The sequence below is a fragment of the Armigeres subalbatus genome, chromosome 3 (assembly GCF_024139115.2).
Source record: "Armigeres subalbatus isolate Guangzhou_Male chromosome 3, GZ_Asu_2, whole genome shotgun sequence".
NCBI classification, from domain to species: Eukaryota; Metazoa; Arthropoda; class Insecta; order Diptera; family Culicidae; genus Armigeres; species Armigeres subalbatus.
In genome coordinates this window covers 39149809-39174663 of record NC_085141.1, presented here as the reverse complement: position 1 = coordinate 39174663, position 24855 = coordinate 39149809, and the positions used below count along the sequence as shown (strand labels likewise).

The 24855-nt window shown below is 37.8% G+C and overlaps 3 protein-coding genes across 7 annotated transcripts in view; 1 reads left to right on the top strand and 2 right to left on the bottom strand.

Annotated features, from left to right (window-relative positions):
- Positions 1-24855, bottom strand: part of LOC134227317 (solute carrier family 25 member 3-like) — a 61688-nt gene that overhangs the window by 13438 nt on the left and 23395 nt on the right. The gene's annotated exons all lie outside the window — the stretch shown is intronic.
- The window catches only part of LOC134227315 (sodium-independent sulfate anion transporter), a 44683-nt gene continuing 23393 nt past the window's right edge, over positions 3566-24855 (bottom strand). For 3 of the 5 annotated variants that reach the window (XM_062708697.1, XM_062708702.1, XM_062708700.1), the window contains exons 2-5: positions 6112-6555; positions 5619-6047; positions 4114-5053; positions 3566-4055 (exon numbers count right to left, since the gene is read on the bottom strand). In XM_062708697.1, the coding sequence (XP_062564681.1) occupies positions 3772-4055; positions 4114-5053; positions 5619-6047; positions 6112-6273 (1815 nt within the window). In that variant the 5' untranslated portion in view covers positions 6274-6555 and the 3' untranslated portion in view covers positions 3566-3771. Of the gene's footprint in view, positions 4056-4113; positions 5054-5618; positions 6048-6111; positions 6556-13041; positions 13190-24175; positions 24319-24855 lie in introns of those variants that run through there. The other 2 variants (XM_062708699.1, XM_062708698.1) reach the window with 2 other exon arrangements.
- Positions 8733-10295, top strand: LOC134227319 (uncharacterized). Its single transcript, XM_062708707.1, has 3 exons — positions 8733-9299; positions 9360-9407; positions 9636-10295. Exons 1-3 carry the CDS (start codon positions 9248-9250, stop codon positions 9893-9895), a joined length of 360 nt encoding a protein of 119 aa, XP_062564691.1. The 5' UTR covers positions 8733-9247; the 3' UTR covers positions 9896-10295.

Genomic DNA, 24855 nt, shown 5'->3' with positions numbered 1-24855 from the left:
GGGGTCACTGGATTGTCACATGCGCGGTAAAGGTTGCCACAGAGGCACACAATGGATACGTTTGCGTTGCGTTGGTTCACTGAAAACAGGTTGGCAGTCAAAAATACTATTTTAGAGGGTTAAATTAAATGCACAACGCCACTAGATTTGTGCAGACTGCGCATCACGCTCATCCTCAACAGAATATGTTTTAATTTTTACCATGGCTCCGAAGTCAACACAATCGGTTAAAATAATCATGTTCCATTGTTATTATAATAATATTTACAATTACAAATCGTTTAAAACGAAAATGACCGTGTAGTGAATATGGTAACTGGTGGTAACGGATGGTAACTTTGGATACTCATATAAAATACACCAAATTGCTAAATCAAAACATTTTTATTATAATATCATTGCCGCAGCCGTTCATGAAGATTATAATTTCCAAAAACATAATACCACTTTTCGTCTACCTGGCATTTGCTGCGTTTACACGAAGCGGTAATTTATTAATATTAATGTTTATAAAACTTGAGCACTTGCTTTTTCATAATCATTTTTGTCGCAATTCTCTGACCTGCAGTAAAACGAAATAGATATTTTTGCTTAATGATGATAGGAGGTCGTCTCCTTGGTCGTCTCTGAGGTTGCGCCGAAAGCATGATTTCGTGTACGTAAAGGGCAATCCAGGAATTAAATCATCCGGGAAAGGTATTTTTCGTCGCCGCTCTAGACTGCAATGGAAAACATCGTTTCTAAGAAGATAATTTACAAGAAGAATTCTCAAGATAAGAATACTAACCTGTGCTTGTGTATCTGCTGAATATTTCGAAGAAAAATCGATAATTATGAAATCCGTCACTTGTTTGTGATCACCGACGTGCACCAGCATTCAATCACAATATGGCGGCCTTGATGAAGTTTTTTCTTCACCACATTTTGTTGTTATTTCAACTATAAGGCTATCTGACGTTTAATCATCTTTCTCTTGCACGCGCACGGAAAGGATAGGATTTGTTTTCATACGGAAACGCTTCGGAAGCGTTTCCGTATGAAAACAAACCCTATCCCGCCTGTGAGCGTGCAAGAGAAAGATGATAAACGTCAGATTGCCTTATGCGCATGGTAAAATAAATAAACATGTTGTTCATTCAATCAGATTCGTTTTTGTTTTGACAACTTTGTGAATTAGTAATTTTAAGAATATTTTTGCGGTTGTAGTTACTCTAACATTCATTTCAGTGTTGCGTTTCACCATCGTTATGATTTAATACATTTTAAATTGACGATTAAAGGTTGCATGAAGAAGAAGAAGTCGAAGGATGATATTTGAAAAATATTGCACGGGGAAGCATACGGGAAGTCAAAAATTCTAGGAGCAATTTAATTAAAAACGGTTAGCAGTACGGGGTTGGACTTTCCTTCTACTGCATAATAAACGCAATTTTTCGATTTCAAATTTAATTTTATGATATCATACTTGATACACATTATAAGAAAAGTTTAACCCCGTATTGCTTTCTGTTTTTAATTAAATCGCTTCTAGAATTTTTGAGAAGAGTTTTAAAAAAATTTCCGTATGCTTCCCCGTGCAATATTTTTTTAATATCATCCTTCGACTTCTTCTTCTTTATGCAACCTTCAATCGCCAATGGTAACAACTAAAAGATATTTTAGTTACCAGATAAAGATTGTCGCTTCGGTTCTCTTTGTTCTGCTGTCCGAAACATGTGTGGTACCTAACTGTCAAATCGTATGTATTTTTCCTTCATTGACATTTAGATCCCCTATCCTCGCCAGCAAAAGATGTTCCGGACAGCGACGACAGCGATAATATTTATCTGGTAACTAAAATATCTTTTTAGCAACTCCAGTAAGCGTGATTTAACAACACAATGCAACATAATTTCGAAGTAAGGTACCCCGGGGTAAGTGGGTACTATGCCTGCCGATCAATTGATAAACGTTTAGTGGTAACAATCTTCTAGAAAGATGAAGCAGGACTATCAACGAATGCAGCCGACACAAAAATATTTGGACTCAAAATCATCTGTGGCACCTTCTAAATCATGTCCGACTGAGCTTAAATTTTGCATGGGGCACACTCTAGAGCATGAGCATGATGACCGTGCATTTCGTAATTAACCAGAACAATCCCAATTGCACAGGGAACCAATGAATGAAGGCATGGGATTTTCTCTCCAACCTCAATGTACACATCACGAGCTCATGCGCAATTTACTTGTCTGCGGGTTAGGTTATATGACAGGGGCTCGTCTCGGTTAACGGGTTCGCCAATATAATAGTAATGAAAGGGTGGTTGACCTACCTACAGAATTAGTTAAGTTATGTATATGATAGAAGATGGAAACGGCATGAAAGCCCATTTCCAATTCTAGCGATTGCTAGAACATGAGAAGTACATATATGGATAGATGCAAAGTAGGAGAAATGGCAATGCTGAATGCGGTAGGCAATGCGGTCGGATCTGAGCTTGACGACCGACTGGCAAACAGCTTACACAACCTCACTTGATCAGTACAGTTGCTGATGAAGAATGTGTATAGCCGCCAGACATTCTAAATACACACGCTCCTTTAATGTGAAAATGTACTATACACATGTAGAAGTGTTGGTTTGAGAAATGGATTGCGAGTGTTTTGACTATGTGACCATTTTGGGAATCTCGAGCTCATTCAGTAGCCGCTAGGTTGCGAAGGCCGACGGAGGTCCTTCGTAGCTTAGTTGATTAAAGCACCAGTCTAGCGTACTGTAGGGTCATGTGTACGAGTCCCATCGAAGGGAAAGTGATTACCTCCAATACATTTTCCAAATCAATATCTTCCACATAATGTACATATTCACATATGAGTTTTCACAACATTGTAAATCAATGTCCAAGTCGGGTGGTTTAATCCCCGGAAATAGGCAATTAACTTTGATTGAACTCTTAAATTCAGCAATACGCAGCCTTTTCACAATTTTTCTAACGTAATTAAGAGAGGAGAGATTCAATTAGCATTATGTGCTGCCGTATGTTATGCGACAGCTAATTAAACTGTATTGCAACGATTTTAAAATGACTAAACTTTGTATTTTTGTTGTGTTCTTATCTAATCAACACGTTAAAGGATAGAAATGAGCAAGTTGCATATAGCAGCAGGTAGGTATGTGGACATGCCTCAATTTGATGTCGATCACTGTCATGAGAACGAATCCAATGAAAACGACCTAACAGAACCTATAAAAATGAACGCGAATAAATGAGCATGATCAAACAAAACCTATAAAAAGTAGAGGGTTGTATCAAAGATACGACCGCAAATTGAACGTAGAATAACGTATAGTGCGATAGTGGAAACGAAATTTGATCATCAACATTTTATGCATGTTTATGCAGAATGGGTAATAGCCGGAATGTAGGCAATTTACTGTTAAAGTGCAATTTCAACATTAGCTGGCAAAATTGAATTTTTCAATAGTTAAATGCATTCAATCAATTGTTGTATATAATTGTATATTGTATGTTGTATATAATCTACGGCAAAAGATAACTAATTAACTACACAGGATTTCGGATTCAAAGTAAAATGTTTTTTTAGTGTACATTTTTTGTTATACTAACGGTAAATATATACATTACTAACATTCGAATATAACAAAGGAACATTAAATAATCCCGGGAGATACATTGTAGAGAGAACACTTTTCAGTTCTATACAGAAGTGGATTCAATCAAAATTTACTTATTCTATGTACGTGCTTAATAAAGCGAAAAGATCCTAATCATTCTTCATCCACTGAAATCGGTACTTTTTGGTGTTTTGATGATGGGGATAACAGAGGTGATATAACTTCGCGCAGTTCGGCACGCTTTCCTTCATTGCACAGCTCTTGGAGGACAGCTTCAAGCTCTTCTTCGTTGCTTGCTTCCAGAAGAGTACTTTTCAGAGTTTCTTTTAACATCTTATGAACCTCAATCGATGCACCCAGAACAACCAGCGGAACCTTTTTGATATCGAGTTCCTTGCGAAGAGCGCCTAGTCCAGTGGCTGCGGTGTAATCGAATTCTAAAACATAGGGACAAAAGTTATAGCACCTTATGCAAAATTATGCACGTAGTAGTACCATGAACTATCCGACAATCCAATACAACGGGAATGTTTCCATGTCTTTTGATGGCCTTAGAAATTACGTTCCTCACCCATTCTACGGCAGGGAAGTAGAGAAGGCTATGACGTGGTCGTATTATGATGTACTGAACTTCGGTAGATGTAGAAGTAACGTCAACTGCTAGAACAGGTCGAGCGGTGCGATACACAACAAACGCCAGATCAGCCAGAACACCCGCCAACAAACCCAGTTCTACTCCAATTATCAAACTCAACACGAAGGTTACAGCTCCTGGGATCAACTCCCTTTTATTGCATCGCCACAGGGGGCGAATAACTTCGTACTCAATCATGAAGATAACCGCGGATATGATCACCGCACTTAACGCAGCTTTCGGTATGTATTGGAAATACGGAGTAAGCAATCCCAACGCAAGTAGTACCAGGGTACCCGTGTAGATACCCCCTATCGGAGTTTTGACACCACTGGCATGATTCACCGCACTTCGGGAGAACGATCCTGTTACTGGAATTGAACTGAAGAACGACCCAAACACATTGCTCAGTGAAAGAGCCACCAGTTCCTTAGTTGGATTTATTCCACTGCCACCGAAAGCCTTCGAAATGGCAACATTTCCTAATACTGCAATGACCGGCACCAAAGCTATGTTGACTCCCAACTCCGAGACCATATCTTGAAAGTTCAGATCGATGGTTGTGTTATTCGGGCCGGTAATCTGCGTTGAAAAAGGAGGTAGCTGAAATCCTGGGATACCACTCTTCACCGTGCCAGTCAGAATGAAGGGTCTTTGTCCTTTTCTATCGTAATAGTACGCAACAGAGCTGGTGATCAGCACCAGCAAGGCATTTCGGGCCGTTGCTATGACCCACAATGTGATACCCAGTACCTTCCGTCTTTTGCTGGCATCCTGCGAAGTCTTTATGTCCTTGAGTTTCTGCAAAGATGTGTGTTTTAAATATTATGGGTTTAAATCAAAATAAGGTCTCAGGGCGATCTGTTTAAATGTTAACAAACATTGACGCCGCCACTAGGAAATTAGATAAATTTGTGCTTTGGTTGACCGTTTCAAATGGTTCGTCAATCTGCTTTAGGCACAGTCAATTGAAAGTATTGTTTTATCAATCAGCTGACAGTTATTCCGGAAAAAATGCATTAGTATGTGATACAATATTTCCTTGGCCAACAATGATAATGCGTGAATTATGCCTCTTTTCTATCGACTCATCAATTATGAGCGAATTCCTCAAGTAAACTCTATATCGCGACTACGCTAGGTAAGTGCCTTTGAAATTACAAGCCTTGAAATTGTGATGGCCATCCTTGATACATACATACTCGAACCTTGTCCTTAAGAATTCTACCATATTTCAAATTGGAGTGCATTCGCTAGGAACGATATCATGGAATTCGTGTGACGAAAACTCATAGACACACATACAATTTCTAAAGATCTCCTGGGCCACCAGATCATGAATGATTCATAATTTGACCATACTCACCCGAAGCGCAAGAAGAATAGCTATCGAAATTAATCCAAGAATGCTGTCTGGGACTCGTGCTTCTGTAAATCTCATCACAACCACCCGAATAGTTTCGGCGAATCCTGATCCCGACCCACCTCGTATACCAAGGAGAGCTTTTAGCTGCGAAGCTCCAATAATCAAAGCGGTCGCCGATGTGAAGCCGACTGTCACCGGCAGCGATATCAGATCGACCAAAGTTCCTAACCGCAAAACTGCCATAATCAATTCCACGATCCCGGACAGGAAGCAGAGAAGAATGGCGAAGTGGGGACCGGAGTCTCCACCCAGTCCTGTGTGACGACTTGTCATCAAAGCTAACAGAGCTGTTGGTCCAATCGTCACTTCACGGCAACCACCCATGAACGCATAAACCAAACCACCAACAAAAGCTGAGTACAATCCATACTACGAAATAAATCATAAATCAGTATTTTATTACATCTTTCTAATAATACAACGCTTTTCCAACCTGTGGCTCCAAACCAGCTAGTGTTGCGTACGCCAACCCTTGCGGCAGCACCGTCAATCCCACTGTAATGCCGGCGATGAGATCAGCTACTGCGAACTGTGCGTTGTATCCCCGCAGCCATCTAGCACCAGGCACAAATTTTTCAATCTGCGTGAGACCCATATTTCATGGATGAATGGCTTTACCAGCTGTGTTTGGAGCGACAAGTTTCTGCTCTCTGCGCTGCTCTCGTGACTGTCTCGTGATTAAACCGGCCGGCGGTTTAATGAAACCAGTTTTATCTCAAACTGTGTAAAGCGCCACTTACTTTACGAGATTACTTGGGGGCGGAATTTCACGCGCGTGACCAATAATTTGAACCGGAGGAATGCTAATTAGCCCGCGGCATGACGTTCTGGTGGCATTTACACATTATAAAACTTATCCACCGTCTGGGCGAAGAACCTGTCACAAAAAGCATAATGTAGAACTTTTTAAGCATTTTATTTAAATATCATGAGGGGTCTTAAGTAAGGGTATTGAAGGCAAGAAGATGTAGTTCATTTAGTTATCGTCGATTCTAACACTTGATGGCATGACCAATTATTGCTAGGAACCATGAACTGTTATGTTCCTTTCGAGTAAAAGGAATACAGTGTATTAGTGAGAGGAACTTACAAACTGAAATTTTATTTTGTCGTTTGGTATTTTTTACCGAACTTCTACGGGATTACGGTAAAAGTTTGAATTTTACAGTGGTTTTCTATTTGTTTTACTAAAAGCAAGGACGTAGCCACGGGGGCGTGCCCCTCCCATAGATGGTGGAGGTTTGAGGGCACTAAAATAAATTTTCATAGCCACGAGAACTAATTGTGGATCCAATCATGTAGTGGTAGTGGGTTCAACCCCAGGCCCGTGCCATTCCTCCTACTTTGTATCTTTCCATGTTCAAGCAATCGCTAGAACTGGAAATGGGTTTTCATATCATTTCCATCTTCTACACCCAACCGGCGGATGTTAGATTTTCTAACAATTCTGTATAAGAATCTACCAAAACCTGTATAAGAACTGGGCATATGCGAAAATGTTAGATTCCTATACAAGTGTTGTATAAGAATCTAAAAATTTTGTAAGCTTTTCTAACAATATTTGTATGATAGCTAACATTTTTTGTATAAGAATCTAACAATTTCGCATATGCCCAGTTCTTATACAGGTTTTTGTAGATTCTTATACAGGTTTTTGTAGATTCTTATACAGAATTGTTAGAAAATCTAACAACCGCCAGTTGGGTGTAGCCTATAACTACATGTTGACTTGTTCTAACAGGTACCTGTTAGAATTCAAAATGAGCGAAAAAGCTCGTTTCGGCATCCAATTAGAATATAATCACCCTTCATTACTATCACATTGGCAAACCCGTTAACCTATCGAACCTCTGTCATAGAACCTTAAAAGACCCATATTCCAATCAAAATTCCGCATTAGCCCGTGGCGTGTGCAGATGTGTTCTCAGCCTGCAGCGGCAAATGATTGCATCATCAAGGACGTCAGGACGTGGCCAGTGTCGTTATCGACCATTTAAAACTACTTGGGCTCTCGGACTGTGCATATTGAGGTTGGAGAAAAAATCCCATGCTTCCATCCATTGGTACCCTCCCTGTGCAATTGAGATTGTTCAGGTCAATCACGGAGTAGCAACTACGAAATGCACACTCATCATGCTCATGCTCAAATCCTAGCTGGTTTCATGTTGTGTCAGGAGAAATTTGTTCAAAAGAACACCTTTTTCTGAACTACAAATTATTAGCTGCATACACGTCGACTCGTTGATATTTATACTCATTAAAATTATTCGATGCCCTCCCTGTTTTTGGAGATTTTCAAAAAAAATGCTATTTTCAAATACCGTCGGGGGTGACAATGAGTCAAATGGGGGTGAGAATGGGTCACTGTTTCAAGTACTTAGAATGCTTGTAGAATAGATTGAATTAGAGGCCTGAATAAGAGAAACGCGGATAGGTTTGTGCCGCCAATCGAACCGTCAAAAAACATAAGCCAATCGAGCAGGAGACCTGTCAAGCAGCCAAAATGTTGGCTCAAATACTGAAAACGGCCAAATTCGATTTTATGCCATTTTTCAATTGAATGTATTTTACATTAGTTTGCAATAATATATGCTAGTCATTAATAGATTATGAAATGAAATTCCATTGTTTATTGGATTCTATTGTTATGTGATGTGGACACATGAAATAGCGGATTGTGAGATTTTATCTACATAAACCATTTCTTCCTTTTCATGTGCTGTTCTTTGATTAAGAAGATTGAATGCAGTGTTGGCAGAGTCATATTTTCTATCCGCGTTTCTCTTATTCAGGCCTCTAGATTGAATGTATCTGAGTGCAAGAAGACTAAAATATAAGAGACCTTTTTGAACAATTTTGCTATTCGACCTCCATCAGGCTGCCGGTGAGAGCGATGACCCATTCTCACCCCCAGACCCATTATCACTGCCGATGGCGGTATCGATAATGATTTTTTGGCAAATGAGTGAAATGATGCGTTTTAGCATGAAAAATTCAAGCGTGATGTATTTCTTTAAAATCGCAGATGATTTCGTTCGCACGGGAGCGCTCGTTGATTGAGATTTATGAGTGATTTTACCAACACTGGTAGCCAACACGAGCAAGCCATGAAATTCCAATGACGCCGTTGTTTCTAACACGAGCCGCATCCCAGCACACTGCTGTTGACGACAAATACCCATGGAAACGATAGTTACAAGCAAGTGTAGTAACCACAGTTTGAGCGCTGGTGTATTTTAAAGTGGAAAGTACTTCTGAAAAATTGTTTGTTCTATTGAAAATTTGTTGAAGAAAAAGTGTCCAATAAACAATCGGCACCGAACATCTAAGCAGTTCGCTTCTCGAGAACGGCATTTAATTAAGCTTCGCTCCAGTGTATCGGCATTGAAATGTGTTTGTGATCGTCATTCAACCGAATATAGAAAGTTGTACGTAACAGCTCAACGCCAGTGTTGCAATCCGTTTAATTTACATGCAGCCATTCGTCGGAAAAGTTTAAAACTCATTTCTTCCCGGTTTCATGATGACTGCAACAAGTACTTACCCGGGGTAATTGAAGGACGTAAGATATGCTTACAATGTCACCTTGCAGTGCGAAACATGAATTTTACCCAGCAGCAGGTAAATTAAAAATGTATTGGCGATATAAGGGTAAGAAAAAAGCATATTTTGAAATTCCAGCAATCGAAGCTCAAGTTGAAGAGTTGGACGGGGATATTGTTGACTCAGGTAAGATTATTCTATAGAACATTAAATTAAATATTGTAAATATGTGGCTGTTCTTTAGCTCTTGGGAAAGCAATTTTTGGACAATTTTTAATGTTATTGTTTAACTATTATCGCGTAGTAATGCGTGCAGTAGATCATATGGATAGTTCGGATGAATGTGAGCGTGAGGACAGTTTCAACCGAAAGTTCAAAAGCCTTAATGAAACGCTTTCTTCAATTTGTCACCAGTTCGGAAGTACAATACGGTTTGGGCCAAAAAATATCCAACAGAGAAACTCACTCGGGCTTCAGCGGTGTTGAAAACAGCTTTTGATGCAGTTGTGAAACCTGAATGCATTGAGCCATGCGTAGCAGATGAAGCATATGAAAGTGCGGGGAAAGAAATGATCGATCAACTAAAAGATAAATTCAAGTCGCGCATTCAATCATCGGAGAAGGTTTTGGTTTTGTCAGCACTTCCGAAATCGTGGACTGTACGAAAAATTTAAGGTTAGCATTGTAAGGTACTTTGCATGAACCACGGGAAGGTAATAGGATATACTAAGGCTTAGCATGGGTTCCCAAACTGTGGGTCGCGACCCCCAGGGGAGTCGCGGGATAATCATTGATGTGCCGCGAAAGACAACTCTTGATTCATACTTGAGTCCTTTTTTGTCCTAAAAATGTATACCAGCTTTTAGATTTGAATCTTATAAGTAATGATTAGATTTGGAGTACTAATAAACGAATAACTAAAGAACAACAAATTTTAAGAAGTAAATAGCCTTCTTTAGGTATCCAAAACAGATGAAAATATGAATGCTAAACTGTGCTGGACGTCAAAATCCATGTCCAATCCAAAAACAATATAAATTCAATTGAAAAATCTATTTGAAATCCAATCCGTATCTAAACCAAATTCAAACCAAACCAAATCAGAATCCAGTCCAATCATATACAAATCCAATTCAAATCAGATCCAAATCCAATCTAAATCTGATCCAATTCAGATCCAAATCTAATCCAATCCAAAGCTGATCCAAATTCAATCCAATACAAAACTAATCCAAATCGTTTGAAATTCAATCCAAATCCAATCTAAAACCAATCCAAATCCAATCAATGAAGGAATATAAAGTAATTTATTATGATTCGCTCAATATAACTCATTTTTATTAAATTTCTAAAAATCAATTCATTTTGCACCTGGTGAGTCGCAAACAATATTGGATTCTGCTAGACCCACCTAGCACATCCAAAAAGTTTGGGAACCTCTGTACTAAGAAATTAAAGAAGATGGGGTTCGAAAATGTATCGTGGTTTATGGGCCACCCCTTATATATATTATATAAATAAAAATAAGTGTAGGTTCCATTCCTGACGATTTAACTCACGAACTGATTAACCGATTTGCAAAATCGGTCTCCCTTATCGATTCGTCTTGGGATCTGTGAGGTTTGTATGTGCAAAAATTAATTAATTTAACACGGAAAGGTAGAAAACCAGTAGAATACAGCTAAGGGACAGTGATTGAATAAACAAAACAAGAGCACGAAAATTAATCTAGAGTGCGATGCAGTAAATAGTTCAGAATATGACATTTGCATCATAAACATCCAGGCAAAGCTGGGTGATTTTCGCTAGTTGATTATAAATTTATGTTCTGACGTAATTTTCAAAATTGTATTATCTTCAGACGAATTTCAGTGTTCAGAACACTTAGTAAGGAACATGAAAAAATGCGTAGACACAAAAGGTATTTTGTGCTGCCCCAATCTTAAGAGGGGTAATCCCCTCCAACAAGAAATCGTACAAAAAGTTCAGGATTTCTATCGCGAGGCCGACGTAAGCAAGGAAAGAGGTTCTAAGCAGAAGCAATGATTGGTGAAGTCTTTGACAATGTGTCATTAATATTTTCAACTTTATATCTGGAAAGGTATGCATACTTTCTCATTTTACTAGCAAAACTCCTGAAATAATGTCTGTTTGTACACTATTTCTATTCTTTCAGATGAACTGGTGAACTGCGAAAAAAATAATAAATGGTATTTAAAATAAAATGGGTTAAATAACTTAAACCATTAAAACATATTCAGTGTAAATCTGACATCACTGGCCTCAAAAGCATTATGTACTGCAAAAATATGTTTACTTTTGTAAATAGTATTATTGGATTAAAACTAAAAAAACTACATTATTATAGTTTACAGAACGAACTGAACGATATGCTGAATGAAAACCTTCGATTATGCTTAATTAAAACCTTCAGAACTCGACAACTGCTCATTTTACTTTGTAACGATAAGTGCTTCTGGCAGGAAATTGCCTGACAAACTCAAATCCGCTGAGAAATAAAAAAAAAATTAACTTTTCAAAAGGACCTAAGTAACATTTTTTTCATGAATTAATTTGAATACTGAAATTAATAGCTTTCATGCTGTTCTGTTGATTGCGCTATTCAAATTATTTCATGAAAAAAATGTTACTTAGGTCCTTTTGAAAAGTTAAGCGAGAAATCTTCACAAAACTTCAAGCGGAAAACTGGTACTGACGTTTTTTGTAGCTTTATCAGGGGCGGAGACATCGATTATTAAAAATGGCAAATTTTTAAAAATCTTCAAAAAGGGGGAGGAGTGTTTGGCCGGAGAGGTGGCCCAAACGGTCGGATCAAATGCTTTTTCGAAATGTGGGCCCAAAAAAAGTAGATACACCTATTTTGGTTGGAATTCATAGTATTCACCTGCAAGTTTTCACTTTTTCTCGGCCACTTGGCGCGGAATGACCATATTTGACCGTCCATGTTTCACTTATTACCTTTAAGAATACACGAGAAAGGCATCTAGGTGGTTTAATCTGGTTATTTGATACATTTTGAAGCGGTTTTCGACAGATTGTATGCCGTAAAGTACACTGAGGGAAGTGGAAAAAGAAAATCGATAGTAAAAGTTTACAATACTGTAAAACCAGTTTATATGATTTGAATGCAATCAATTATTATAGGGTATCAAAAACAGTCAATTTTGCACCAACTGTGCGGTAATTCATACCATTTTGGTCGCTTGAAAATTATGAAAATTAGGAGTTGTTTTTCCACCTACCCCATCAGTGGGGAACGCCTGGTACACGGTCAAACGAACCCAACCATGCTTTCGCTCATCTATAGATTCTACTATCTATACTGAAAACCATGCAATTATTCAAATTAAAGGTTCCCCCAAACACACGCGACGCGACAGTTGCGACGCGATTCTATTGCTTGGCGACAGTGATATTGCCGCCGTTGGTATGGAAGCGCAAATAGAACATTGCATGCAGCGTCCCAACGATAGAATCGCGGCGACTAGTTGTTGCCGTCGCGACAATGAAATCGCTTAGGTCTGGGGGAGCCTTAAAGACTCGAATAGAGATGTCGTAAAATCCCGGTTAATCGATTAATCGAAGAAATCAATTAATTTGCGTCATCCTTATGATGTCGTAAAATCCTGATTAGTCGAATTAGTCTAATCGATTACTCTCGATTCCTCTCGATTATTGAATAGATTAATCGTTGGGTAATAATCGATTATCACAACGATGAATCGATTAATCGAAGTAATCTCTAGACTCGAATCAAGAATGATTGTTTGGTCGATGAATTCAGTGGGTTTCAACTCACGCTAGATTTGAATCGTCCATGTGTTTCGAGATTTTAAATTTTCCTAACACTGATCACTTGTTAATTGGAACCAAACTTTGAAAACAGCACATCAATAAGCGAAATCCAAAAGAGCGATCGATCACTGTACATGACTGCACAAAACTACCATAATTTCACAAATCAAACATGGTTCGGGCGGTTCTTATCAACTACATTGTTTTCTTAAGAAAATTATGCACAACAGTGATAAAGCCGTATTTGAATGAAAGGTTTTTTATACTTCGATTAATCTCAACCAAGTGTAACAGTACGTAACAGTGTAAATCAGGGATCGACATAAAAGTTTGATAATAGAAGCTTGCTTGTAAAGGCGAAACGAAGGCGATAGATTGCCAATTCAGAGGAAAAGATTTGTTTACGTTCTTTTTTTTAAGATCTTCCACCCGAGAGGAAGATTTATGACTAAAGCGAAAATTGATATTCCTTCATCATGCTCCTTCGATTGTTGATCGTTTTCTGACGCAGGAAATTAAAAAAAGGTTTTCAGTTCGTGACGGAATAAATATTGAGAAATTGATTTTTCCATCAATTTCCTTTCGCACAAAGCGTTATAGTAATGAGAAATCATATACACGCTGTGCTTGACATCGTTATTAACAAACAAAAATGTCCACCACATTTGCAACCATTTTTTGAATTCTCATTTCCCGTCAAACATTGTACTCGTTTCATTGTCTCAGTCAATTCTTTGACTTATTTAAGATCAACTTCCCCAGAAAACTAAAATTTTTTGAAACTTCTAACTAGGGGATAATACCTATTCTTGGCAGTCTAAGACATTCGCCAAATTGAATGATAAAAATAATGAATAATTACACTAAAACACAGGTACAGTTGACCTGGAATACATTTGTATGCTCTTTCTTCGATGATTGGTGTTCACTAAATATAACAGCTTTTACCACAAACTCAGTAAATTTAATATAAAGTAAAAGGTCAACGTTTCTTCTATTGGCATAGCAATTTCTTTTATCAGCAATGAGTTTGCTCTCTTTAGCAACTAGACATGGAAGTAGAAAACTGGTAATGTATTGGTGCCAAATGCTGGTTGTTTATATCCTCCAGTAGTAAAATTCATTCATATTAATCGGCCGCACGCTCATTTCGCGTCACTCAATTTTGGAACAAATTTTATTAATTTTCAAAACTGGCTTAAAACAAACCATCAATTTTTAGCCTTGGCATCAATTTTATGTCATGTAGACAGATAGGCAAAAGCATTTAAACACATTGTAAAACAAATTTAACCCTTATGCGACCAACAAAAAACAGACGTGAATGGCAGATAGGGTACTAGTGTATATTGACATTTCAGTGTGTATATTGACATTTTCATATTGTCAGATTTTCTGAATATGATACACTGCGCGGCGTTTGTAATGTTCCCAAATGGGTACTTGCACAAAACTTCACGCGGCGAATGACTGTCGAAAGGTACGGCCGCGCCAAACGATACACCGCAATGCTATTCACCCATAAGAATCAAGTAAACGGGGTGCAGAAAGCGCGGCGGTACCTTTCATGAAGGGTTCGCCGCGTGCAATTTTGAGAAAATCAGGCAATAACTTTTACCATTTTCATCCTATTTGAATAATGTTGGCCATTTTGGAGAAGGGAACTTGCTTTTGTCCGCTGTCAAGATTTACATGATTTGTCTTTTGTAATGCCTTATGCAACGTACACACCAGTCAAGCAGTTTGACGAACATTGACTCCGCCCCGAGGAAAACGCTTTGGTTGCTGCTTTGTTTGAACGTGTGTGAAGTTGTTCGAACAACCATTTGACAGTTGGCGGTCATGTTGGTCAAACTGATTGACGGTATGTACGTTCCATAAGAGTCGTTAGCAAAAATCTATCAACCAGTTTCAAATATACAACTTGCTCTTTGCGGTCCTTACATGATATGTTTGTTTCATAAAAAAAATCATGGTGGTTGTGTACAGGACACGACCGCTCGACGTAAACTACGTAAAACCAAATCTATACACATAAGAAAGAATTTTTGTCTGTCTGCCCTTATAGATTAGGAAACGGCATGAACATTTGTATGTAGAGGTTTTTGGGAACGATAAAGATTCTTATGATGTTATTAGACCCCTCCTCTTCTGGAGGGGGGACTCCCATACAAATAAAGTACAAATTTCTGCTTTAATCGAAAATTAATCTAAAAAATAGAATCTAAATCTGCAAATTTCGTCTATTCAACCGTCTTTTAAATAATGTAAAATATATATAATTAATCAATTTCAGGTAAAACGAAGCTCGTCGGTTCGGGTAGTATAGTATATTAACAATATATTCCACCTCGTAAGTCTTCATATGTTGAATAATGGGCAGCACTGTCCTATCCAGCCGCTGGAGCCACCCCATTCTTACACTACGTTTCACAGTTGAATAATAGATAATACCCTAAAAGTAGGCAATTATTTATGGTTGAAATGCGCTATGTAGGAACGGGAATGGTTATGATTTATTTGATGAGCTTGGAAAGTATTGAAGTTGCAAAAGGAAAGCGGTCCTGTCAGCCACATAAGGGTTAAAATACTACGATGTTACTATTACTTTTTATATAATTCATGGTCGGCGTAAAAAATCTGAAGCATTTGTATTTTAGCACTTTTTTTTTAATAAATGCCATCGCCGGATATTTTGCTCGTATTTTTGCTAAAATCAAGTCACGTAGAATTGTGCGTGGTATCTTTTTAGCGTGTGTTTGATATGTTCACAAACACATTCTCTCGCTCTATTCCGAAGTGTGCTGCTGTCAAAGAAAACGAACAGTCCCGATTTTATTTTGTGAAACATAGAGCAAATATTGCATAAATTTGCTCTTTGTGGTGATAATCAAGTGTTGATTTAGTGTAAAAAGTAGTTTACGTACATAATTTGTCGTGTCATACGCAATAAAGAGGAGAAACAGGCGATCCAAAAAAGTAAGTAACGGTTTGCTTTTCGTGCGCTGCTTTCTTTGGCAATGCAATAATGGCAAGGATTTCGTAGGTGCAAATTTGTTTCGGTGATTAACACATCAAATCTTGCTACTTTTACACAAACAACTTATTCAAATGAAAGCTTAGACTTCAAATTATGTGATTGAATCAAAATTATGTTCATAAATAGTGTATGTTTGCTGAAAAACGCAAATATTGTTGAGGGTGCCAACAACTGTCGCACCCTGCCAATGCCGTATTCTACCCTATTTTACGAAAACGAAAACAATCTAAAAAATTGCAGCACGTGTGCACCGGCCTGGAAATTGAACTGATGTTGGTTAACAATAGGACGAATGTTAGGTCAAACTTGTATAACAACACTTTTTCTATTTTATGTATGTTTCAAAATTTAAAAATATTTAGAGGCGTCAAAATATGGATTCTCTGGGAAAGTTGTCTTCAAATAAGTTGCAGCATGGATTGAGCGAATAAAACGGGAACGGTAAATTCAATGTTTCTGGTGAAATGTTCATCAAACCCATACTTATGTTGTCGTTATTCATAATACAAGTAAATTTCAAATTAATGTTCTATAAAATAGATATCATTGTTCATCAGTTGGCCTTCCGAGCGAGAGGACGAGTTTGATTCTCGGGTCGATCTAGGATGTTCTCGGATGGGAAACATTGTCATGGATTGAGCGAATAAAACGGGAACGGTCAATTTGATTTTTTTTTTAATGTTTCTGGTGAAATGTTCATCAAACCCATACTTATGTTGTCGTTATTTATAATACAAGTAAATTTCAAATTAATGTTCTATAAAATAGATATCATTGTTCATCAGTTGGCCTTCCGAGCGAGAGGACGAGTTTGATTCTCGGGTCGATCTAGGATGTTTTCGGATGGGAAACATTGTTAACATTTATTCATTTATTGGTAACATTTATTCAATACTAGCGGACCCGGCAAACTTCGTCTTGCCCAAAATTGTTTGATTGAATGGTTACCAGGATTCACCATTCTACTTTTTACACAATTTTTGATCAAACATTTCCAATTGATAACATATGAAGACGGATTTGGAATTATACGTTACACTTCTCAATATATTTGTTTAGTTTCGATTAAAACTACATTTATTTTATTACTTAAATTCAGTTTAATATAATGCCGCTTGATACACTACATTTTTTGTTTTATTGTTCGGTGCGTACACTAACAACGTTGAAGGTCTGCCTACGCGTGAACATGCCACATACAGTTGCCCATGAGAGAAACATGGGGATTCAAGGTTTAATCCTTCTTCTTCTTCTTCTTCTTCTTCTTCTTCTTCTTCTTCTTCTTCTTCTTCTTCTTCTTATTGGCATTACATCCCCACACTGGGACAGAGCCGCCTCGCAGCTTAGTGTTCATTAAGCACTTCCACAGTTATTAACTGCGAGGTTTCTTAGCCAAGTTACCATTTTTGCATTCGTATATCATGAGGCTAACACGATGATACCTAATGCCCAGGGAAGTCGAGACAATTTCCAATCCGAAAATTGCCTAGACCGGCACCGGGAATCGAACCCAGCCACCCTCAGCATGGTCTTGCTTTGTAGCCGCGCGTCTTACCGCACGACTAAGGAGGTTTAATCCACATACTTCCAATGTTTGGCCTTGCGATTTGTTGATGGTCATTGCGAACGCTAAGCGAATTGGAAATTGAATACGTTTGAATTCAAACGGTAAATCAGTTGGAATTATCGGGATTCTCGGGATTAGCACTTTTTCACCTTTAAATTTTCCTTTAAGCAACGTTGCTTGAATGACATGATTCTGGAGTTGATTCACGACCAACCTTGTTCTGTTGCACATTTTTGGTTGATTCAGATTTCGTAGCACCATTATGATAGATCCAACTTAAAGCTGCAAATTGTGCGGTCGTAATCCAGGCAAATCCAAAGAGTTTCCAAAGAACTCCGTTGGATAGTTGGTTGCTTCGTCCAAATTAGTCACAACATCAACCGATTTGTAAGAATGTAAGTTTCCAACAATTGCATTTTGAATTATCAAATTCAAAGAATCCACTTTATTATTTTTCGCTGCAAGAATTGCACGTGCACTCAACCAATCGTGGTTTGAAATATTCTGGTCGATGTTAGGAAACACTTTTGAAATAAGCTCCTCTTTCGTTGATGCGAACTAACAAAAGTTTGGTGAAAAAGATATCAATCCGGTGGCAGCGTCAACCGGTATCGATCCATTCCCAATCGCCAAGAATTGGTTCGAAAATAGTTCGGCAGAAGGATTATCTTGTAACGTTACTCGCATATTCGTTGTCAACCGCAATTTTGTCACATAACGCCACAAATACGAAAGCTTCAGGCAGCATTGATTTCATCGGCTCCCGTTGACCGGGGAATGACTGGGAGTGTTTGACGAAAATCACCCGCCAGCAGAATCATTGCGCCTCCAAAAGGTCTTGAATTATCACGCAGATCTTTCATTGTGCGATCAAGTGCCTCCAGTGCTCGTTTGTGTGCCATAGTGCATTCGTCCCAGATAATAATTTTACATCTTTGTAACACCTTGGCCATCACAGAAGTTTTTGAAATGTTACACGTCGGTTCTTCAGTCACTTGAAGATTTAACGGTAGCTTAAAGGCAGAATGAGCCGTTCGACCTCCTTCTAGCAATGTGACTGCAATTCCTGAAGACGCAACCGCCAGCGCAATTTCTGCTCTTGAACGGACTGAAGCTAACAGTAAAAACATGAGGAACGTTTTGCCAGTTCCTCCAGGCGCATCGATGAAGAAAATACCACCATTTTGATTTTCGATACCCGTCATCAGAGTGTCGTAAATTGTCTTTTGCTGAGGAGTCAATAACGGGACATTCGTTTGAACTTCCTGGCTTAATGGAACGTACACACGGTCAAGCAGTTTGACCAACATTAACTCCACCTCTCGTTTGTTCCAACATCCATCAAGTTCTACCAACAGCGGCACGAACAATCAATTTATTCGACCAACAATATCACACACGAACGACCGGAGCGCTAACTTGAGCATCAACCATCAAAAAATATATGGGGGTTTGTGCAACTTTACTACAAATGCTCAAACATGTTCGGCGAACCTTGACTCCACCCCCGACAACTCAAACCAAAATCAAACCGTTTTAATTTTTTCCAACCGAGCCGCCAACTGTCAAATGGTTGTTCGAACAACTTCACACACGTTCCAACAAAGCAGCAACCTAAGCGTTTTCTCGGGGGTGGAGTCAATGTTCGTCGAACTGCTTGACTGGTGTGTACGTTGCATAAAGCTCTTTCCCAGTAACGATACGGTTAGTGCCAATGAGGAGCCTCGATGATCAGAGCGTCCACAGTTTGCTAAGAGTAACTGTCTATGAGAAAACACGGGCTTCTTCACTCACCATGCGCGTGCTTGCTCTGCTGATTTCAGTGATTGCAAGAGCCGATTACAACCGAACGGAAAGGATGTTGATCAAAAGGTATTGAGTGCAGCAGGTGCCAATCCTGTGTGGAGTACTGTGTATGATATATAGCACACATTCTACGATGCCTTCAATTCAAGCCGCGTGTGTATAGTGGAAAGAAATTCACTTCGACAATTCCGGAGTGATTAGCGATTTGGGTATACACATGCGTTTGTAACCAACATCGTTGTAGTCGAATGGTAACGCTTTTCTCCAAAACTAATTGACGCGTCTAATATAAAAAGCTTAATTTATCGAATTATCGCGATAGTGCGATAGTGATATCGCGATAGTGCGATAGTGATATCGCGATTTACATTATAAGTGTTATTTCACAAAAGCATGCACTCTCCTCTCGATAACAATTAAATTTTAAAGTCAATAAAAAATGTTGTTTTTTTCCATAGTCTTCTCACAACATAAGGTTGAGCCATGTCCAAGTGAGAGAAATTAGAAATGGTTTAATATATAGATAATATAAGATGATTAAAATAAAAAAAAACCGTGCAAAATGCATAATAAATCGATAATGTTTAATTTCGGTTTTAAAAGTTTACCAGTTATATCATAACATTCTTCCTTGTAAAAAGATGAACAAAACGAATATAGAATCGTTCGAATCGGTCTACCCATTCCCGATTGATGCGCGGTCGTACAAACACCAACTTTGTTATATATATATATATATATATATATATATATATATATATATATATATATATATAATATAATAGAAGAAGATACGACTGGTGTGGGAATTTAGGAAACTTATTAAGTTAGTTAGTAAAATTAGGGACTAGAAGACAGACACGACGGGGAGTCAGTAAGCGAGACATTACGAGTCAGTACGGCAATAGCAAAGAAAAATTCTCTGAAACTAATTGCGAAGTTGGATTTTATTCTAATTGGGACATAGTTTGTTGATCTAAACTACCAGTGTGCACAAACGACGCGCAAAACTAGTTTGGATTCGATAAATTCATCGCTGGTCCGAAAAGTGAGGGAAAGTTTGAGCAAACCTCTACGCGTCCATCCTCCGGGCGGCGTTCGTTCCCAGCCGCCGACAGATCAAGCGCCGCTACTGTAGTAGACGGCGAACTGCCATCGAGTCCAGTTTTCCCGTTGGTGTTTGTAGAAGTTTGTAGAAGATTCTCCTCATACAACCATCGGTAATAATTTTCCTTATTAATTCGCCGAGTGACGCCGTTGTACTATCCGGTTAAATTTATTGTACAAAACTAATGTACAAAACACAGTCGCTTAGAAATGGGAGAAAAATCTATTGCAACGTCCTTACGTTGTCCAACGTCTACTTTGGGGTCGTGTTTTGTACACAACCCTTCTGATTATTTTTCTAAACTATTTTCATCTCCCAAGCCATATTGCCATTTATTAATTGACAACAAATTATTCAAACTGCACGATAGAATAGTGGATTTACAGCTTCTTTTTATAATTGTTTTTCTAGCGAAACATGTCGAAAATGGTCATACACACCGTGGTTTAATTAACAGATGTGATTTAATTAGCACAAAAAGCTTAGTCACAAGGGGTTGATGAACCAATGCACCATGCGTCTCCATATGCTCATATGGTCATTGGTCATATGATGAAGAACGTTTTCAATATCTCTACTTTCCCTGGAAGGCCAATGAAAAACACTGATCGGGACAGACAAATCAAGCATAATTTTTCATAACGACGTATGTAACAAATATGAGGATTCGAGAAATCCTTTGCTGAAAGTTGGCAAAACTTTTTCTAAAACTGTTTTAAAACTAAATCATTTTTCAATACTTTTTTCCGCTGGCATGCATCATTACAAGACACGTAATAAGCGTGCTTCACAGTAAAGCTCAGTTCATTCAAATTCATTGAGAAAAACGATAAAATTGTACATACACCGGTATGCTACACGTACGTCGGTGTACATTGGTCGGTTTTCCATAGTGCACGATTGACGCAACTGCAGTTTTGTTTTGTTTTGATTTTTTTGTTACATAGGTCGCTCTTAGTTCCCATATGTTAAAGCGACGTATGTAACAGTGAGACTTCAAAAATAGAAATTTTTACATACGTCGATTCGCAAAAAGATTAAATTAAAGAATTTTTAGATCTAAAATCAGTAAAATCGATGCGTATTATATAAAGCCGCGTATGATTGTCACGTTGTATTAAAAACCCCGTTTTGTTTACTTTTGTTACATACGTCGTTATGAAAAATTATGCTTGAAATAGCAGATAGTCCAAATAACTTAGTAGTTTATCTTATAGAACATAAAACATGCAAATGATTTTAACGAAAACGTCGGAGAAAATTCACAAGGTTTGTCGCTATTTTGTAACGAAATCATGGATTTTTTTAAAATTAATCGACTGCTGTCTGCCGCTAGTTCATTAATTTGAAAAAAATAGCGGCAATCACTGCCGTAATCTGGTTAAATTACGTATACGCCAAATTTCAACAAACATCTTTTTCATTTTCGGGTTAAGGAACTAGATGAATACTACTCGTTAACACCATTTTTGGAGAAGGGTGTATACGTCACTTTTTCAAATTAAGCTGGTCACAAGTTAATTCCTGGTGCCATGAACTACAAGTGCGGCAAATGAGCATATCAAATACTTTTCCACTGTCGACCAGTGTGATTAATAATCGAAATTATTCTGAGTTGCGAATCTTTGGACATGATCATTAAACTTCTCACAAGACATCCTCAATTTTTTTCATCGCATATGTGTGTTGACAAAATTATTAACTGTTTTAGTGGAAAGTGGAATGTCTTCACCTGTCATAATACGAGTTTAGTACTATTCCATTTAATCCAATCCCGTTATAATCTTTACAGATATGTATTTCGACCTCAACGTTGCCGGTTTTGGAAATTTTCTCAACTTCACTGATCATGTGAGTATTCATGATGGTTAGGTAAATATATGACATACCTACGAAGATCGCACATAGGAGTACGCAGTGTAAAAGCGTGGCCAAAAGTATGTCAATCATTTTGTCGTCTGTAAGTGCATTCAATAGAAACAGTAAAGTATTTTTTTTTATTTTTATACTGTTTTCGCTCATCTAGCAGTGAAGTATGACCTGACCACTGGCGGCGTCAGTTATTGTTTTTTGATAGAGCACTTGGCGCAAGAACGCTTTCTTTGAGATCTACAGCGTGCTTGCAACGAGTGCCCACATCTGGCTCCGTCAGTGAGTATGACATACCTCATGTTAATCTTCATGCTTTGATTATTACTTACTAAATTTTCCAAAAAGATGTACTTTATTTGTTTACTTCAACAATATAAATTTGTCATCGAAGCATGTTAAAGTCCCTGGATAATGTTTTGTAATATCAAATGGAGCAGATCTAATAAATAAGAAATGCAAATCAACCGCTATGTTTCTTAATAAACTTAACATCCGAAAAATGCGTATGCTTTTATGAATCGGTGTGTTCATCGAAGTCTTGTCCTTCTTTGGAAGCGAAACATAATTTATGTGAGGTTTGGAACTTAAAACCATAATTTTTTTCTAGCATTTTTAGGCAAACTTCACTATATTAAAATTAAAATAAGTCACGATTGCGTGAGTATGCGTGAAATGTTTTTTATGGGGCTTATTCAGAAAACTCCAATCCTTCCAACGCTGACAATTTTGTTGCTTGGACTGGTTTGGGACCTAATCAACAGTTTTATTTTGTATAACATATTATTGTAAAAAGGTAGAAAAAACTAGCAATTAATATCATGATTATGGATCACCTGGAAAAGGTTTCAGATCGAATCATGCTTGACAAAGTTTTAAATACCCCCATTATTGATACCTATATTGATTTTCATCTTGAAACTCATTAAAAATCAATAAAAACATGATAAAGCGTGAACATTGTTTAATGCACAATTGAAAAAAAATGACTTTTGGCCAGGATTTGGGCTGAAATACTCCTCAGTGGATCGTATGTACATTGACCTCGTAGTGCATTACATACAATGATGCGAGGTGGCAATGTGTGAATTGTGGGAAACAATGCCACTAAAGGAATAAGAAGGACTCAGTGTTACACAACACAAGATGCAATTAATTACTGCGAAAATGCTAATATAAACACTAATTTTAGAGGCAGGACAGGTTCCAGACCTATAAAGAATCGATATGTGATGAACAGTTTGCCATACCAATCAAATGGAGATCGAATGACACTTAAGTTAATCAATAAAGTCAACATCGGTCGAATCGCGTAACAAATAACACAACCTTGTAAATTAAATATAGAAAAAAAATTGATTATTCTTATTTCCTTTTTATGTTTCTTCAATCTATGCTTTGCTAACTTTCACAAACCGGTTTGAAAGAATGCAGGGAAACAAAAACAAAAATACATGTTCAACATTCGGTTAAGCTCAAACGCATATACCATCATTTCTCTTTCGATGAACCAAGTATGTACACTGGGGTCACTTTTTACGCGAATAGATATGTATTATCAATTTCACGGTCTATCTCAAATTCCCTCTTAATTCAAATACCACCTAATTTTTCATTGATTTTTGATAGATTTTTTGTGGGGTCAACTCAATGTTTTGATAAATCTAAAGGATAGAAATCGCCATAAACAAACCGCGTAAAAAGCGATGTATACCAACCAATAAAAACCACTTTTTACCAATACGCACCACCGTCACACGTAAAAGTTGTCTCCCATTCAGCACTACATCACAAAAAATATAGAAAACAGAAAAAAAAATTGTTCGAATAGACAACGTTTATCACAACGCCGCACTTCTCTTCCGGATAGTAATTGATTCGTACTGTGATTGTGTCTGCGAGAGGAAAACAAATTACAAATAATATAACGACCAAGGTAGAGTTGAACTGTGTATTGGATTCGCACGTGACGAAAAAACCGGTTGGCTACATACATATGCTGGCTGACCGATCATGTAATTTCTCAATCTCTATACATCGATTGAGTTCAGTGAGAAATCTCGCTTAACTTTTCAAAAGGACCTAAGTAACATTTTTTTCATGAATTAATTTGAGTACTGCAATCAAAAGCTTTCATGTTTTTCTGTTGATTGCGCTATTCAAATTAATTCATGAAAAAATGTTACTTAGGTCCTTTTGAAAAGTTAACCGAGAAATCTTCTCTCTCGAAATTACACATGTTTCTGTTTTCATTCATATGTAGCATGGAGTAGTACACCGAACTTCTCGATGAAATAAACAAACGCCATTAATTCACTGTTTGACTCCCAAGAAGATACTGTTCCATAATCCATACTGGGTTAAAGAATTTTGAGAGAGTGTTCATTTCTTATTTGTTTTCGCCTTCTAACTTTCTCGCGAATTTAGC

What these genes read in the sequence shown, in the direction of transcription:
- LOC134227319 (XM_062708707.1), top strand. Translation starts at nt 9,248, where the DNA reads ATGCTTACAATGTCACCTTGCAGTGCGAAACATGAATTTTACCCAGCA. An exon ending in TGAATTTTACCCAGCAGCAG is followed by an intron (nt 9,300 to 9,359) that starts GTAAATTAAAAA and finishes TTGAAATTCCAG; the next exon opens with CAATCGAAGCTCAAGTTGAA. An exon ending in CGGGGATATTGTTGACTCAG is followed by an intron (nt 9,408 to 9,635) that starts GTAAGATTATTC and finishes ATTTGTCACCAG; the next exon opens with TTCGGAAGTACAATACGGTT.